The sequence below is a fragment of the Doryrhamphus excisus genome, chromosome 7 (genome assembly GCF_030265055.1).
Source record: "Doryrhamphus excisus isolate RoL2022-K1 chromosome 7, RoL_Dexc_1.0, whole genome shotgun sequence".
Classification (NCBI taxonomy): domain Eukaryota; kingdom Metazoa; phylum Chordata; class Actinopteri; order Syngnathiformes; family Syngnathidae; genus Doryrhamphus; species Doryrhamphus excisus.
The window spans coordinates 6,828,432-6,845,165 of NC_080472.1; the positions used below are offsets into that span (position 1 = coordinate 6,828,432).

Genomic DNA, 16,734 nt, shown 5'->3' on the forward strand with positions numbered 1-16,734 from the left:
TTTTCTCTTATTATGTCTACTATCCTGGGTAATATAAGTGTAAAGGTGAATATAGGGGTGTTATTCTATGCCTAGAAGGCTCTGATGTAAAAAAAACATATTTAAGAAGTGTCACATTAATGTCTTATATGCCTTATTTTCTCTTATTATGTCTACTATCTTGGGTAATATATGTGCAATGGTGACTACAGGGGTGTTACTCTATGCCTAGAATGCTCCGATGTTAAAAAGTGCATTTAAAAAGGTGCCACATTTATGTCTTATATGCCTTATTTTCTCTTATTATTTCTACTATTTGGGAAATATCATTGTAAAGGTGACTATAGGGGTGTTATTCTATGCCTAGAAGGCTCTGATGTTAAAAAGTGCATTTAAAGGGTGCCGCATTTATGTCTTATGTGCCTTATTTTTTCTTATTATGTCTACTATACCAGGCAACCAGATGCCCAGATGCTAGTTAACTGTGATAAACGAGGGATAACTGTACATTGACTGCTAGCATTGAACCAAGCATTAATGCAGAGAAGCATGCTAAAGCCCTGTGCTAAAATGTAGCTCAGACGTAGCGTACAGACCCCCCCCCCCCCCCCCCCCCATCATTTGTGGATGTAGATTGTGTTTGCTGACAATGTGTCTCCTAAGTGTCTGCCAGCCTAAGTAGCATATCCCTGAGAGAGCCATGATGGATTTTAATGCAGTGCTGCCTGAGGGGTCCAGTGTCACAGGCGTTTAGTGTTGCTTGTTCAGCTTCTCATAATGAATGTGAATTCATTTTTTAATCATTTTGTGGATTGCGTGGCGATGTGACAACTCTACCTAATGCTCACTGAGTCACCTTGTTTGGAAAGTAGAGACGATAGAGATATGACACGTTCTCCGAACCTGCAGAGACCTTTACACAGGTCTTCTAGGTACATTTGGAAATTGTTGGTGGCAGAAGAAATGGTTGTAATTGTTACATGATTGTTACATGATTGGTTGGACTGGTGGCCAGCCAATCCCAGGGCACATATAGACAAACAACCATTTCCACCCACATTCATACCTATGGACAATTTGGAGTGGCCAATGAAGCTAACATGTTTTCGGAATGGGGGAGGAAAGCGAAGTACCCGTAAAAAAGCCACGCATGCACGGGGAGAACATGCCGAGGGCCGAGGGGGGCCTGGTAGTAGTCATGTCATGATATTTCATTAGGACTAACCAACAGGTTTACTTGGTCAAATCCCTTATCTGTACCTTATGGGTCTTGAGAAGCAGAAAATCATCGGTGTAGAAAAAGATATTGTGCATATTTTTGATTTTGAGGTAGATTTATCCAGACGATGTGTAGTGAGGTTTGGGAGCTATGGGAGAGTTACTGGGTGTGGTTGCGGCCGACTGAAACTAGTTCTGCTTCACTAAATAGACCGTTGATGGACCACCTCCGCATCAACATCCGGGCAAAGGTTCAGTCTTCATCCCGTGAGATCCTAGCTACCGTGTGTTGTGGTGGGGCTAGCAGAGGGGTGTATGGATATATCATTGACTAAACTGGATGCCCAAACATTCCCGAGGCCCAGACACGGGGATTGTATCATCATTACAGCTTTACGATGGCATCCCCGTCCAGCGCTGAAAGTGAGTGTGAAAGATTTGAGCAGCAAGCGAAGCCAAAACTTCAGTGAGACCTGAGCGATATAGCAGATGAGCGTCGGTCCATGAAGGGATCTAAGAAGTGGAAGACAATCTCACCCTGTGATATATAGCTTCAACCTATCTTTTCCAAGTCCAAGAACCTTGAGATGCACTAACAGACGCCATCCTGTTCCAGCTTTTAAATGACTTACCACTTGTCATGGGGGCCCTGGGGGTGGAACGGCACACGCTGCTGCCTTCCGTGCAGACGGCGCTGGTTTCGTCCCAACACCCCGCCGGTGTCCCATGTCATGAAAGCTCATGTGAGTGACTCACTGTGGCCATGGCAAAAACCAAAGACCCCAAAAAGTCACTTGTGCAACAACCCAACGTCTGACATTCCCATACCTCCAAGGCGTACGTGCGTATGTACTCTATACTACTATGTACTCTATACTATATACACAGTACGCCTCTCAGAACATTACTAAGTTCAATTGAAAAGTTCATTGTACTCCTCTTAAAGTGAATGTAAAAATATCATGTGGTGACACCCCTAATGTATATCATATTGGGCAAAGGGGACTATAGGGTTATTATGTCATGTATAGAGTGCTCTAATTATGCTAAAAAGCGTATTTAGCAGGTTGTCTATGCTGTAACGATGACAATATCCCATTTCTAAATAAGGAATCATACTGTTTGAAAAGGACGTCTCATGGAGTCATCTCTTTGCCTTCCTGTAGCATTACATGAAACCCAGCGCCCAAACAAAGCACCCTACGGCTTCTAAAGTGGCAAGACCGAGGGACTTTTGTGATAGGATTAACTCTGTGCATATGGCTTGCTTTTTCTTTGGCTTTTTTCAGCTTTACGGCAACAGCCTCTCACTCACACCCAAGTACAGCTCAGTGTCACAAAGCCAGGTAACACTGTTTTCATCTCTCCGAAAGCAGCTCATGTCCTGGTAAAGACAATTCAAACAACAGACAAGTACTACACAATACGGAAAGGAAGTAAAGAAAGTGTGAAAGTTCCCAACAAGTCTGTCTGCAGTGCAACGTGTCCAAATCACTAGGAATCCACAAGAAGTGCCACACTTCCCAGTAGTCCCCGAAGTGGACCTTTCACTCTGCTGGGTTAAAAATGCATGTTTAAAGTCTATTTTTGCCAGGAGCTGTGTCAAGAAATCCACACACGCCGACGGGACAGAATCTGCTCAATGTTCTACAAAAAACAGCCAAGCTGGCTCTCCATCATTTATGGCACGGTCACATGACTGTGATAACTCCTGACATCAAGCCAAGTGGCGGCCCTTCAGACGGTGAAAGTGTGCTTAGGTCGGGCTACTCGAGTAACTCAAAGCGTACGTCACACGGCAGGAATCGCAAGGCAAGAATCAAGCTAAACTGGTCCAAATACCGATCCAGGATGCGGACACGCTGTACTGTAAATAAAATACAACCACACAAGAATGAAGAAATATTTGTTCAGCTCAAAGGGTACTCAGCTTTGACACCGTTACAGCTCTTCCCAGGAGGACGGAGAATCGAACCAGCAGCCTTCAGGTTGGGAGATGACCTCTCACCTTAGCTGTGCCACCCCCACAGGTAAGACAGTAAACCCACACCACAACTACTTGCTCATAAAAAGTACCACCTCATTAGAAAAGTACCAGCTAAAGTACCACCCGACTAGAAACAATACAATGCCACCTGCTTATTGATGAAATACACACGTCAGTGTGGAGCAAATGTATTGGTGATGCTTGGACCTGAACTTTAGCGGTGCATTAACTCCCCGTGTCTTTCTAAGCCTGCCACCCCGGTGGATTAAGACCTGTCGGGCATTCCCTCGGAGTCTGCCAGCAGGAGGCTTTTAGGGGCCTGGCTTATCTCTCCTCACTTGAGCTTTTGGGATGCGTCACTGGCAAAGGGTTGCACCGAATATGCTTTGGCAGATTGTGGTAGACTTGCTTCACTTTTCACCTGTCTACCTTCAAGACACTCCCTTGGTGGCTGAGCATCAGGACCACCATGGTAGAATCCCGTCCAAGGCCTGTCCCTGTGCCTCACCTGGCCCATGTGTTGGAGGCAACCCGACTTAAAGACACTTAAGAATCTTAACCTCAGGAACCCTCTAAATCCAGTTCCAAAAGCGGGTAAAGTCATTTCATGATAGCATCCGTGCCATATCGGGTTGGGGCAAAGTTTCAGTGTTTCTGTCCTCTTCTCGTCCTCTTTAGTGGCCCCACGGTGGAAGTGTTGCGGTAAAGGTCTGTGAGATGCTGGCTGGCCAGTTTGGAGGCGTCAGCGTGGAGTCGTGCCGCAGAGGGAAGTCATTGTTTAGTAACAACTTGCTATCATCAGGATCAGCACTGTAATGTGTGTGTGTGTGTGTGTGTGTGTGTGTGTGTGTGTGTGTGTGTGTGTGTGTGTGTGTGTGTGTGTGTGCGTGTGCGTGCAGGAGGAAAGGAGATGAGACAAACATACAATTGTCCTAAGAAACACTGAATGTTGTGGTAAACTCTCTGACATGAAATGAAGGAGACCAATTCAATCACATGCTCTATCTGCAGGAGAGGAAACAAGGTCACGTCACGTCCCATTACCCGGAGAGGCCTTCCTCCTTTTAGTACTTTCCCCACAGCCTCCCGAGAGTGTCAGACGACAGGCCATTAGAACCCCGCTGAAACACCACTGATACTGTCAGAAGGAGGGCGGCGCCACATTAAAGCTGGCTTGATAGGGCGGGCGTCTAAAGCAGGTGGGAATGAAGTTGTGGAAGTGTTCAAGTACTGTAACTCCCTGCCGGTTTGCCGTAGATGCGTACTTGTTGGGAATAGGAGCGGGAGAGGCGCGGGAGATGGTGATGGTGCGCCGGCTAATGCAAAATGACATGGGCATGCCGTAAGAGTGGGAAGATGCATGCGAGGGAGGTCAGCAGATGTTGGGCTGACAGTCAATGAAATATTCACATCCAGACACCACTATCATCACTCTGTCATCTTTGGCCGTATGCTTGCAGCAGGAGGGAATGATAAACTACTCACGGCAATTTCAACTGCAAACAAATAACAGATGGACTCAATTTCACAGACACTAGCGTGTCCTATTTGACATCACAGGAGGATATTCCCTGATTGACTTGCAGTAATGAAGGTCAAAGCGTTTACATTGTGGAGCGCTTTTTCTTTGGTTCCTTATGGGAATTATTCACAATTCCTTCATGAGGCCTGGTATGAAAAGCGATGTTTGAGTGATGTATGACTGATATGTGTTTCTTTTTCACTTTTTCAGCCACTTTTATATGGAAGTCCGTTATCTACAATATCTCTAAGTCATAATTAGGAGATACCATCTTCACATGCAGGGACTCAGCACATGACCAGCTTGGATCTCATCATTATGGCTTTATTCCGCAATTATAGCTTTTGTTTTGTCATTTTGCCAACTTTTTATCTCATAATTTTGGCTTCCTTATTGCATAAATATAACTTTTTATGTCTTTTCTATCTCAATTTAAACTTTTAAATCTTATAATTAGGATTTACCATTGAGCTATTTTTCTCTTTCCGGAAACGGGCTTCCGTAGTTTTGGTCCTTTTGACTTTTTACTGGGGCTGAGAGGGGGGGTGAGCTGTTGACTGATCACTACATAGTTCGTAGAGTCTTCAACCCCCCCCCCCCTCCGGCAGAGCTTCGCCTGCATCCCGGGGGAGAACCGGGATAATGAGTCCCAATGGGCCATGTTTCATGCCGCCATTGCTGAGGTAGCTGATCGGAGCCGGTCGTGACGGCAGGCCCCCATCCCCGATGGTGGACACCAGAGGTCAGGGATGCCGTCAAGCTGGTTCTGGCAAACCGTCCGACGCCTCAGAATGGGGAAGCAGTGTTTACAGTGGGCACGGGGGCCTGCTGACCTCGACTGGGGGTGTAGTCGCACGGTGGCAGAGTAGAGCCACTTCTCCAGTTGCGGTTGCTCGGGCATCTAGTCCTCCCTGGTGAGGTGTTCCGGGCATGTTAGTATAAAGTTTGACCTGAATGCTGATAAATAGATAAGTCATCATCCTACATATCTTTTATTCCACTCTGATGTTGGCATCCTTCCCTCTGAAGGGGAAATTTATGATAAAGTCATGATAAAGCAGTATCTGTCCCAAAGTCTAATAGTTAAACATTGATGTCTGTTAGAGGTAGACATGTTTCCATGGTGTCCCAACTCTAAAAGAACCACTACTCTCTTCTTAATATTGTCCCAAATACAAACATACGTACATACAACCAAGGATAAAGCCTCATTATCAGGTGACTTTCCACACACAGTGACAGGTTTTCACCGCTGCACCGTGTGGGAATGAATTGGAACACCCATATAACACAAATCTTCCAGATGGAACATTCTTAATGCACAAAATAATCAGTCAAACATACTTACTGGATGGCATGATGCACACGAAGCAATGAATAACTTGCCTCTCTGTCTCCTTCCTGCTCTGGTCTCCTCATGTCTTGAGGTGTTCAGGTGCACTCGGAATTTTGATAGGCACTAATTGTTGTTTCATTTTTATTGACGTACCACTGGATGGGGTCATACCGTGATTTGGGAACCGAGGCTCTATATCAAAAAGAAAATGTCAAGCTCTAGGACCAAGCGGAAAACGACCTGTCTCAGGCCCAGGCCGAAGCATCGTCCCTTTTAGACGGCCCACCAGCTCATCAATTGGTTGAGGGGTTTTTCTCTGCTAACATGTGATTTGCCGTCCTCGCTGTCACTCCACGAGCGCCTGGATTGATTTCCTTACTCGTTAGCGTCTGTCTTTCAATACTGCTCACATACAAGAAATAGTTAATTTTACGTGTGTTGCTTCTTTAACAAAAACAGCGGTGTGCACTTATATATATTAGCTTATCGCCATTACCTGCTCGCAGCGCCAACAGCTTGTAAACTTCCGGTTTCACCTCAAGCGCTAAGGCTGCTGGGTAATGTAGTGTACACCCACAACCAATACATCGCACTGTTTATGAATCCATTGAAATTGTTCGCAGATGCGGGTTGTGTAAATATAACACAATCAACCGTTTTATCTTGTAGATGTGCATTACATATTATTATTATGTGTTAATGATCGAATACATGGTCTAGTGACTGCATGTAACATCATGTAAGACCCTTTGTGTACAACGATTGAAATTAACGTTTAAATAATGACAGTGGGCGTAGTTGAACGTGAAAACAAAGTATAGAGGACTGTGGAGTAATGATTGATTTCTATTTACGGTGACGAGTGATTGACTTAAGGGATGAGATGAAATAGACCACGGTCTGGATGAGGCTAACGCCACAGAATAAATCTCCATGGCAACTAATGTCACAGTATATTCCACTAGCCCACTTTCGTGCAACCGAATCACAGATAAATTGAGCTAGGATAACCAAGATATCCAGGCTCAATCCCCTCTCCCAGTTTTGTGCAGTAGGCCCCGGATGATAAGCCGATATCAATATTTCAGGGAGGTTTATGCCATCATTGTAGCGAACAGCCGCTTCGGTTGATTCCGTGAGCATGACCGCCATCTAGTGGAGCTCGGCATCACTGCAGGTGCTCTGCCTAACGTTGGTCGCCCACCAGCGCCAATTGTAAAATGGCAAGTTTATTACAACACAGACAGTGTATATCCAGTCACTTTCGAAGTATTTTCCTTATACAGTTAGTCCTGAGAAGTGGCTGAGAGGGGAAACAAAAGTATTGTACTTGTCAAGACACAGCACATGCCCGTGGACATCCATTAGCTCTGGACACGTCACAACACACAGTAGATCTGAGCATGCGCCAGACGTACTTTGCATAATAATGTACTGTACAAACGTCTCTTGCATAATGATGTACTGTACAAAACCAACACAAATGCAAGTGTAGTAGGGAGACCACATGGGACAGGAGGTCAGTGTGGCTGTAGGTGAAGGTGCACGGTGATAAATAGAGGTGGATATACTGGGGGGGGGTAGCTTCTTAAATATTCGGGTCCTTCCTATGAAAAAGCACCAACATGTTTGTGCTAAGGCAACAATTCATGTAACAAAAAGGCAACCAAAGCAACAACAGTAATGCAGCTGCCACATCAAGGAGCCGTAACGGATGCAAGGATTGGACACGCATACCTAGCGAGTACCAACACTTGTATGGACAGTTTTACACACACAAACGGCAACAAGGAGGCCAGGTGACCATAGAGTTGATAGCTGAATTAGCTTATCATGACGACATATGTGCGTGTGCGGCACATCTTTGGGGGATTCCAGTTGTGCTGTTCCAAGCATGATTGGGATCCGTCATGTCTGCTGCTAACATACATGGATGACATGGATGGCATGTCTGCCCAGAGACCCGAGCTGCTGCCTTGAGGTTTGTCACATTCATCGTAGAGACTCTTAAATGAATGCTACCGCTTCCTTTTCCGTCCCCATGCACGTCCACCGCCATCATCCCAATGAAATGATGACGTTTGTGGCAGAACACACAATGAGTCCAATTGGAGCTGCAAATATCCCATTCATATTCCAATGGTCTTTGCTTCGTACTGACTTGGCCCTCTAAGGCAGGGGTGTCCAATGTGTGGCCCAGGTGCCATTAGCAGCAGATTGCAGAAAAGTTGTAACATCATTTTAGTAGCGTTGAATTGAAATATTACACAAAGAAACGTATTACGGTTGTATAATGTGCTAGTTGGAGTCAAACTATGATGAGAAATAAATCATGTTGCGGACAAAGTTATATTGTTGAGACTAAAGTCCAAATATTATGAAAATAACGCCAACATTATGAGAAAAAAATTACATGAAGTTGAAATGGAAAAAAAATACGAAAGCGATATGAAGAGACAAGAAGTCGTAGTCTAAGGAGAAAAACGTTACATTTTAAGAGAATTAAATCATAATTTCAGAGGAAAAAATGAATATTTCAACTCTGCTACTAAAATCCATCCGTCCCTTTTCCATGCTGCTTACCCTCACTGGGGTGGGGGTATGCTGGAGCCTATCACAGCTGGTTTTGGGGAGAGGCGGGGTCCACCCTGGACTGGGCGTGCTACTAAAATGATGAAAGAAAAAACGATTGTTTTAAAAATTTGAACTACTGTGAGAAAAAACAAAAAAATAGGTGGGGGGGGGGGGTTGTAACAGCAAATTATGGAAGTAAAATCATAAATTACAAAAAGTTTATGGACGAAGAAAGTTGAAATATTTAGGGGAAACATTAAAAAAGAAGCTTTTTCATTTCCATCACAAAGCTGATGCTGTTTGCTCTTGGAATATCTATAAATAACATCTATAAAATAAAACCTCTATAAAATACAAATATGAACGTGGCCTTTCATTTTTCAGTACATGGCCCTCCCCCCAAGTTTGGACACCCCTGGCCTCAGGCCCGACTCGTGGAAAGACGCTGAGGCTGAACGGGCTAAGCAAGTCTCGGTTCACTGGAGCCAAGACTGGTGGTTCTGGCATCGTGGGTGAATCCCATCACACCAACATGGACGCCCATCTTAGGGATGAGGAAACCAGGAGGAATAAAAGCAGCCTTCATTCCATTCCCAGATGGAATCTAAAGCCACGAAGACATCCAAAGGAACTGGTAAGACTTGTAGTTTCTCATATACTATCCTCATCCTAGTCATGTCGAAGTATGAAAATAGACTGCGTACGCTCAACAAATCTACACCAGAATTTAAGGAGGGGCTGGGGGGTATAGTAAAATGAGAAAAATATAAAAGCAAAGCACATCTCCAATCTGAAAGTTGACCACGTATTTACAGGAGGATAAAAATCTAGTCCATACACGAAGGAAGAGCATGTGACCCCACTTGTCCTCCGAGGAGCCCATCCACCCTGGTCCTCGCGTGGACACCTCCCCACCAGAGGAGGCCACGCCACAGCAGCCGGGTCCACTTGGGTTGTTGAGAGGTGCTTCTGGGACACATTCAGTGGTCCGTAGGGGGTCGGGTTGGGGTTTGTCGCCCCTGTAGAGTCAACATTGGGTAATAACTGCACGGTGGCCCAGAAAGCCGTATCCCGTCCGGCCGGAATGCCTGCTCCAGAGTGGTAGAGCTTGATGGGAGCAGAGAGGAGGCATTCTCAGCTTCGTTCTACAGAAACAAACCAGATGGAAAAAAATCACTTTAGTTTGTGCAGCAGCACTAAGGTATCACGGACATCACCGGGAATGTGGAATAGTCAGCAGCCAAAACGTAATTACAGCATATTCACCACAGTTTCCCAATGAAGGAACATATGGAAGGAACGTGCTGACTGAGGGTCAGGGGTTCTTAACCTTTTGGACGACAAGGCACGATTTCTTCACCGGCCCGGGGCCCATTAAATATTAACATTGGATAGATTTCATTGATCTCATTCATTGCTTTTCACTAAAAAACAAATCCACTCGCAGTTTAACAAGCTTATCAAGCTAACACCTGAATAAAGTTTCATGAATAATAACATGGCATGATAAAATGTGATCATCACAAAGATTGTGAAACCTATCTTAACTTTTGCTAATAATTCATGGAACAAATCAAGCAAGAAAAAATGTGAAGGCTTAAGTCAGGCTTATGAATAAAAACAACCAATATTCAGATTTGACTTTTAAAAGCGTTAGATAGCATCAGACCGCTCCACACACTGGGCTCGGCGTTCTGCCTCGCTTCCTCCATTTCCAGAGCTGTACTTGAAGTCAGGGGTGTATTTTCGTCAAAATGTTGGGGGGGGGGGGGGGGGGGGGGGGGGGTGTAACGAGTTTAAACTTACTGTTCATTAAAACATTACTGCTATATTTTGCATGTGTAAATATAATTTGTGTAAGTTTTCTACGGTGCAGGTATTGTATCAGTGTGTGCGACATGCAGTGACGTCATCGTGTAACGGTATGCGGGGAACTCGTAGAGGAGCCCACAGCCCTCGCGGCCCACTGGTGCAAACTCAACGTTTTTTGCACCCCTATAGGTGGCGCTTGGGGCCCAAGTTTGGGCCGCGGCCCTATGGTTAAGATTCACTGGTCTTGGTTCAAGTGGGGCAGTGGGTGGGTTTTTGGCGACACCTAGTGGCCGAAACAATTTGAGTTGAACAGTTTGGCATTCCAATGGAACGATAGACATTTTGTGTGCTGTTGTACCAAATGCTCCGTGCGGAGAAACAGCCTTATCATCCCCCTGAAGCGTACGGTGTTTGAAAAGTGAAGAAAGTCTGCCAGAGACCTCCGTGGCATCAGAGTGTGCCCGAATACAGTGCACCTTGCTGGGCCACAGCAGGCGGCTCCCTCCCCATACTCTGCCCCTCCTGGTACTAGTGATGTGCTAGGAGTCATGTCGTATTATATTAGGGTGAAATGTTGCTTTCAATCTTTAGCAGCTGCAGAGCAGAGTCTTGTGAGAAGTCACCTGACTACCACTCCAGGCATGCCCAACCTTCATGTTCTTCTCCATAGATCTCATCTTCTTCATGAAACATGCCATCCTCACGTTCCACCTGTGGGCACCAAACACAAAGAAGAATGACTGGATGCTCTCAGTGGTTCATCCACCAGAGGACCAGCAGGATGAAGACACCATGAAGACACCACGCTGACCTTTGGGACCTCATATATGTTGTACTGGGTGCCCGGGAAGGGAATGTGGTCGATTCCCTGAGCCATGTCCACCATAATCTCATCTCGATGCATGGGGATGCTCGGACCGCCACGCTCCTGCAGCGCCAGGACGATGACCGTCGTGTTGTCTGCGCGAAGCATGCGCTCTTTCCAAAAAAGCAGCGCCGTGCACCCCAACCGGCAGGCACAAGACATCCCCTTTGGTCCCTAAGGAGCAAAAGACGTGAGCGCCCAGAAACAGGAAAACAGACAGAACCCAAAGGCTTGACCATCACGTACCACCATTTTGTCATGGTTGTAACACATATTGACCGCATTCTTAGGCGGCATCATGTTCCATAGGCCGTCACTGCCAAGGATGATGTAGCGATGGCGCTTGGGGTCGAGTGTCATCACGGTGGTGTCGGGCTCTGGTGACACCACAAACTCCCCGCTGTAGAAGTCGTAGCTCCACAAGTCGCCTGACCACAGAAAGGAAAAGGTGTCATTTGCCGCCAGATGACACGTTTCCTCGGGGAAGCATCTGCTGGCGGTACCAAGAGATCGCGCCACCGCCAAGAAGGGGATCTGGTCAATGACTGTACTCCTCCTCACGGGTCCATTGTGGGTCAGTCGAGGTCTTTTCCACACCACACGGTTCACCCCGGATTTCTTCATCACGCTACAGGAAAGAAAAGCACCTTTCATACATGGCCAGCAGGGCGGCACCACGCCCAACTCATGTCATACGGCAGATGCCACGTTCACGAGGCTACGTCACTCAAACACTCCAATGAGGCTGCTGTGACACCAACTAGTAAAAAAACTCACTAGTAAAAAAACATTCACTTTCTAGGGAGGACATTTCGGGTGCCCGTCGTACCAAATGCTCCGCAGTGATGGGAAAAACCTCCAAACACAAAAACCCTTACCAGTCACCTGAAACGCCAGCATTGCGGCACTGAAAAAGTGCAAAATGGAATAACCCCCGGGTGTCCAATTAGTGCCGGCTCACAAAACATCAGCAGCAACATCTGCGGCTGTGGGCAGCCTCCTGCTGTAGTGTATTTTTGATCAATTCCGCAAGATGGCAGTACACGAGTGGTATTGAAACACTCACCTGCCGCCCAGTCGCTCGATCCTCTCCTTCTCTTTAGGAAGTTCAGGTTTGTGGTCTTGAGTGACTTCAAGCGCCTGGAGTGTGATGTCCGAATCATTTTCTTTCACTCCAACCACCACTGCCGAATCTCCCACGTGGGCCACATACATGTGTACGCCACGGATCACAATCACACTCGCTGTCGTGCCCGACGTGCTGGGCAGGCCTGTGATGGTTTTAGGCCACTCCGCTGGAAGGGAAAGAAACAGAAAGAAAATGTCACTCAGTAAAAGGAGAGCGGAAACGAACGCTGCTTTCAGACGTCGTAGCGTTGGCCCAGGTTTTGATTTCAACGATTCCGCTTCACGACAATTCTGGATTGTGACTCTTAAAAGGCAAGGTCATAAAGTTTGCACAATCTCAGCTCAACTTGAGACAAATGTTCAAATGTTAGCTTCTTCCCACAGCAGTACGCGGTGACAAGAGAGCTTCATTTGTGGCCACCTGACGCTGCTTGGCTTGGGTGGCGAGGGCGAACCCAGAGAGCCTCCATGGAAGGTGGGGAAGCATGGAGGGGCCGGTGGAGCCTCCAGCAGCCCCAGACTGCTTCCTGGAGGCTAGCTTCCTGGAGCACGCCCAGAGAGGCTCCATGGAAGGTGGGGTGGTGCAGCAGGGGAAGTGGCTTCATGCAGCCCGGTAACGGTGAGCACAAGCCGGCCATAATGGCGAGGTGTTTTTCCTAGGGCATGCACGGAGAGATGCCACGGAAGGTGGGGGGGGGTGCAGGAGGGAGTCCTTCGGGTCGGCACGCTGGATATTGAAACCAGGAATCGAAATGAAAACCATAAAGATTCCAGGACAATTTGAATGTTCATCCTTGTTGCCATCGATGCTTGATGCCCGAACTGTACCCGTTTGACTTTTGTCATAAATGGTGAATGTTAGCATACGTGACCTGCAGCTCAACCCGATATGCATGACTTTATTGTCGTTTACACAGCAAAAGACACCATCGTCTCCATAATCAGGCCAGCTCTTACGTCAAAAGACCTGCCAGTTGCACGGCTGCTCCAGCAAGGCGCTACATTAGCCAGCCGCTCCAGGTGCTTCCCATGAAGGGTTACCTTGGGTACAACACAGGGAGAGCAGGGCACTTGGTCCAGAAGATTCCATGCCATCTTCATGGTCCTCTGTCCTATGTCACATTTGTGTCAAATGCAGGTTTTGCGGTTCTAAACTCGACTGTTGGTGTTGGTCAGCTGCTACTAGCACGTGCATTCTAAACAACAGTCCCACTAGGAAGAGTGGAATGTTAGCATGCTAATTGGAGCTGCAGCTAACCTTTCTCAGACAGTTCATGGGAGGCTTCTTTCCATTCATCACAAGATTGTGGTTTTTCTGGTGTTTATCCGTTTTTGTGCTCAAAATAAGTTAAAAAGTTCTGAATGGATTAGGATGAAATTTTCAGGAATTGTTAGTATTGGGATTTGGAAGAAGTGGGGTGATCCGGATCACCGTCTGGATGCAGCAAATGATTCTTTAACAGGGCCGTATTCGGCATCTGTGTATATAACCCCCAGCAGAGCACTTGACAAATGACCAACATGTTGTACAAAATATCAGACCAATCCAAAAAGTAGGATTATTCTTCTGATGTGAATGTAAACATGGGCCAAGTGGCGGCGGTCTGCTCTCTACCCGAGTCATGGGTTCGACCCCACAGCAGGGCCACCACGTTTAAAACACTTCTCTAACCTAACTTCCCCCAGATTAGAAATGTAGTTTTTATTCAGAGGAAATGACCACAAGCGGTAGTTTAGTTGTGGCATCTCAGCCGGTATCACCATGACATCTACCTGGCTCCCGTGTGTGACCCGGAAGAGGTCGTGTTGTTTTGGGTCGGCAGGTCGGCCAATCAAGGCGCAGTTTTACGCATGTGATTAATTGCTGTGAGCATTGCGTGGATAGCCTTTCAACACATGGGAATTAAACTGCTCACACCGACGTGACACAAACCCGATAGGTCACGTGTGTAAAAACGGTGTGAACGGAGGCCTTTTTTCCATTTCTGGTTTCAAGTGTGAACGCACCCCTAGGAGATCTCGGCCCGCCTGTTTGGCGTTTGCGTTCACGCGTCGCCAAACGAACCAGGCCGGCGGTGCAAACGGACCGGAGTTCGGCCGAGGCAGACCAAAAACGCCAGGTGTGAACGCACCCGGATGGAGTAGGTCCTCTCCGTGAAAACATGCGGGGTGACACCGCAAGCGTGTTTGTGGTTTCCAGTCTCTAGTGTCGGTTAATGTAAAGAAATAGAAGAAGGCTTACGTAGCTGTTTCCACATTGCGTGGTGACAGGCGATGAATCCTTTCCGAAGAGCGGCACAGACCTCAGCGTGATCCTTGGACCAAAAGCCCCTCTGCCTTTTTAGCAAATCCCACAAATGTTCCCTGGCGAAGTGGGCAGCCTCCCGGCCGCCGTGGCCGTCAAACACGGCGAAAAACGCCACGGATCTCCGAGTGTCGACGACGCGCTCCCCCTCGACTTTGCCGTCTGATGGCGCGCTGTGGTCGCCGGCGTCCTCGCCCGCGAGGCTCTCGACCCACATAGCCGAAACCGGGCCAGGCTCGGCGGCCACATTAGAGAGCGCGCTCTCGGTCTGTTTGGAGCAGTCGCTCTCCGCGTTGTCCTGCTCTCCATGTCGGTGCGACTTTGTGTATTCTTCACTCCGCGACGGCGTCGGCTCGTACTCGATTCTTATCTCGACAACATCCTCCATGTATTTCCTCCCTCCTTGCTCGGAAAACGCACTCATGCGGAATGTTATTGCATCGTCCATGATGGCGAACACCAAATGTTGCCCGTCTAGACAACAAAAGGGCTCATGTAGTGGCTAACTGTAGCTCAGGAGCTAAATTTTTGAACCGATTTTGCCGCGATTGTATGGCCGAAGGCTTCCTTCCTTTTTTGTTTATCCTCTTGTCCACGTCACGTTGTGCGTCATGACGTCACCGCGTCGTCACGCAAGTTAACTACTGCGCATGACACGCTCCGGCGGCAGCGCTACAAAAACACATGGAACTTTGCCCACAGCGGAGACTCCGAGACGGGGACAAATACTACATCCTATTATTTTCTCATTCTTGTCTGCTTTATAAATATTTCAAGTTTTTATTAAGTAATATTTATTAAACTTCTCACAATATTATATCTTCATTCCAATAATATTTCACTTTTTCGGCAACCTCAATAAAAGCACATTATAATATAATATTATTACTTGAGTTGTATTATAATACAACTCAAATAATTTGTCCTTATAGTACCAGTCTATTCTTGTAAAATTTAAACTTTTTTCTTTTGAGAGTATGACTTTTATCTCCAAATATTTTCACTTTATTCTCATAAATTGACAGCTTTTTTTCTATTAAAAAAATCAACTTTATGCTACACTACTAAAATGGGTTTATAGTTCCTCATAATCGTACAAGTTTACGCTTGTAAACTTCTCCTTCTACAATTTGGATTTTATTCTCAAAGTAAAATGTTTTTTTTCCATATTTGCTGTTTTATTTTAGTTTTACAAATATTTCAACTAAATGTTCTCCTCCTAATATTATGTCTTTATTCCTTTATTCTCCAACCTACTTTGGCCAACTGTATTTGTTGTTTGCTCATCAAAATAGTATGACTTTATATTTACTACTTCAAATTTATGCAGCTGAAATGTTGCAAGTTTGTCTAATTAGATTACACCGTTTTTCCTCTTCATATTTTGACTTTATTCTTGGAAAATGACTGCTGATTTTGCTTTGGGTTTTTTGAAGTTGTTTGTTAAATGATATTAGGTTGAGGTGTGAATACAAAATAAAACTGCGGTGGCTGACGGGCAAAGGAGCAGCAAAAGCACGTAAAGATAACGTTGAACATTTGACTGAGGTCCATACAGCCCAACATGGCCTTCCTGCAGGGCTGCTGCATTTTATTGAGTAGTGCTGCTCCGATGCCATGAGGAGGCAGTCTTCATCCAGTCAAATCATTGCTTCTAGCATGTAGCATACCGTCCGTACAGCAGCTCTAGGGTTTCGTCTTTCAGTGAGGGGGATGCACGCTTGAGGAAGAGAAACTTCCCCCATCAGGCTTTCATCTCTTCTTCATCCCCCCAATATCCCAGCTCCGACCTTGACTTGTGCCGGCGTGAATAGTCTGGTCCTGGGAGGGGCCGCCATCACAGACGAAGAGGCAAAGTGATTTCCATGTAAATGCTGGCAGGATGCCATTTTCAAGTGAAGACGAGACGGATTACAAAGGGGCGATGACACCTGAATTGCATTCTTACACATTCCCCATGCAGCTCTGCTATAATGGCCCATCTATAAAAATAGCTTTCTTGTGTCGA

General features: G+C 46.3%; 2 protein-coding genes across 2 annotated transcripts in view; one reads left to right on the top strand and one right to left on the bottom strand.

Moving 5' to 3' along the window:
* Nucleotides 1-1,208: 1,208 nt before the first annotated feature.
* Nucleotides 1,209-16,734, top strand: part of LOC131132694 (roundabout homolog 1-like) — a 111,784-nt gene continuing 96,258 nt past the window's right edge. Inside the window, exons 1-6 of the mRNA XM_058078553.1 lie at nt 1,209-2,038; nt 2,487-3,066; nt 3,145-3,227; nt 3,621-3,778; nt 3,863-4,383; nt 9,001-9,250. The gene's annotated coding sequence lies outside the window, so the exon portion shown is untranslated. The remainder of the gene's footprint in view (nt 2,039-2,486; nt 3,067-3,144; nt 3,228-3,620; nt 3,779-3,862; nt 4,384-9,000; nt 9,251-16,734) is intronic.
* On the bottom strand, nt 6,842-15,334 carry ppm1db (protein phosphatase, Mg2+/Mn2+ dependent, 1Db). The gene is made up of 7 exons (XM_058078560.1): nt 14,664-15,334; nt 12,360-12,588; nt 11,797-11,921; nt 11,540-11,721; nt 11,240-11,467; nt 11,052-11,139; nt 6,842-9,761 (listed from the first exon to the last, which is right to left on the bottom strand). Exons 1-6 carry the CDS (start codon nt 15,172-15,174, stop codon nt 11,056-11,058), a joined length of 1,359 nt encoding a protein of 452 aa, XP_057934543.1. The 5' UTR covers nt 15,175-15,334; the 3' UTR covers nt 6,842-9,761; nt 11,052-11,055.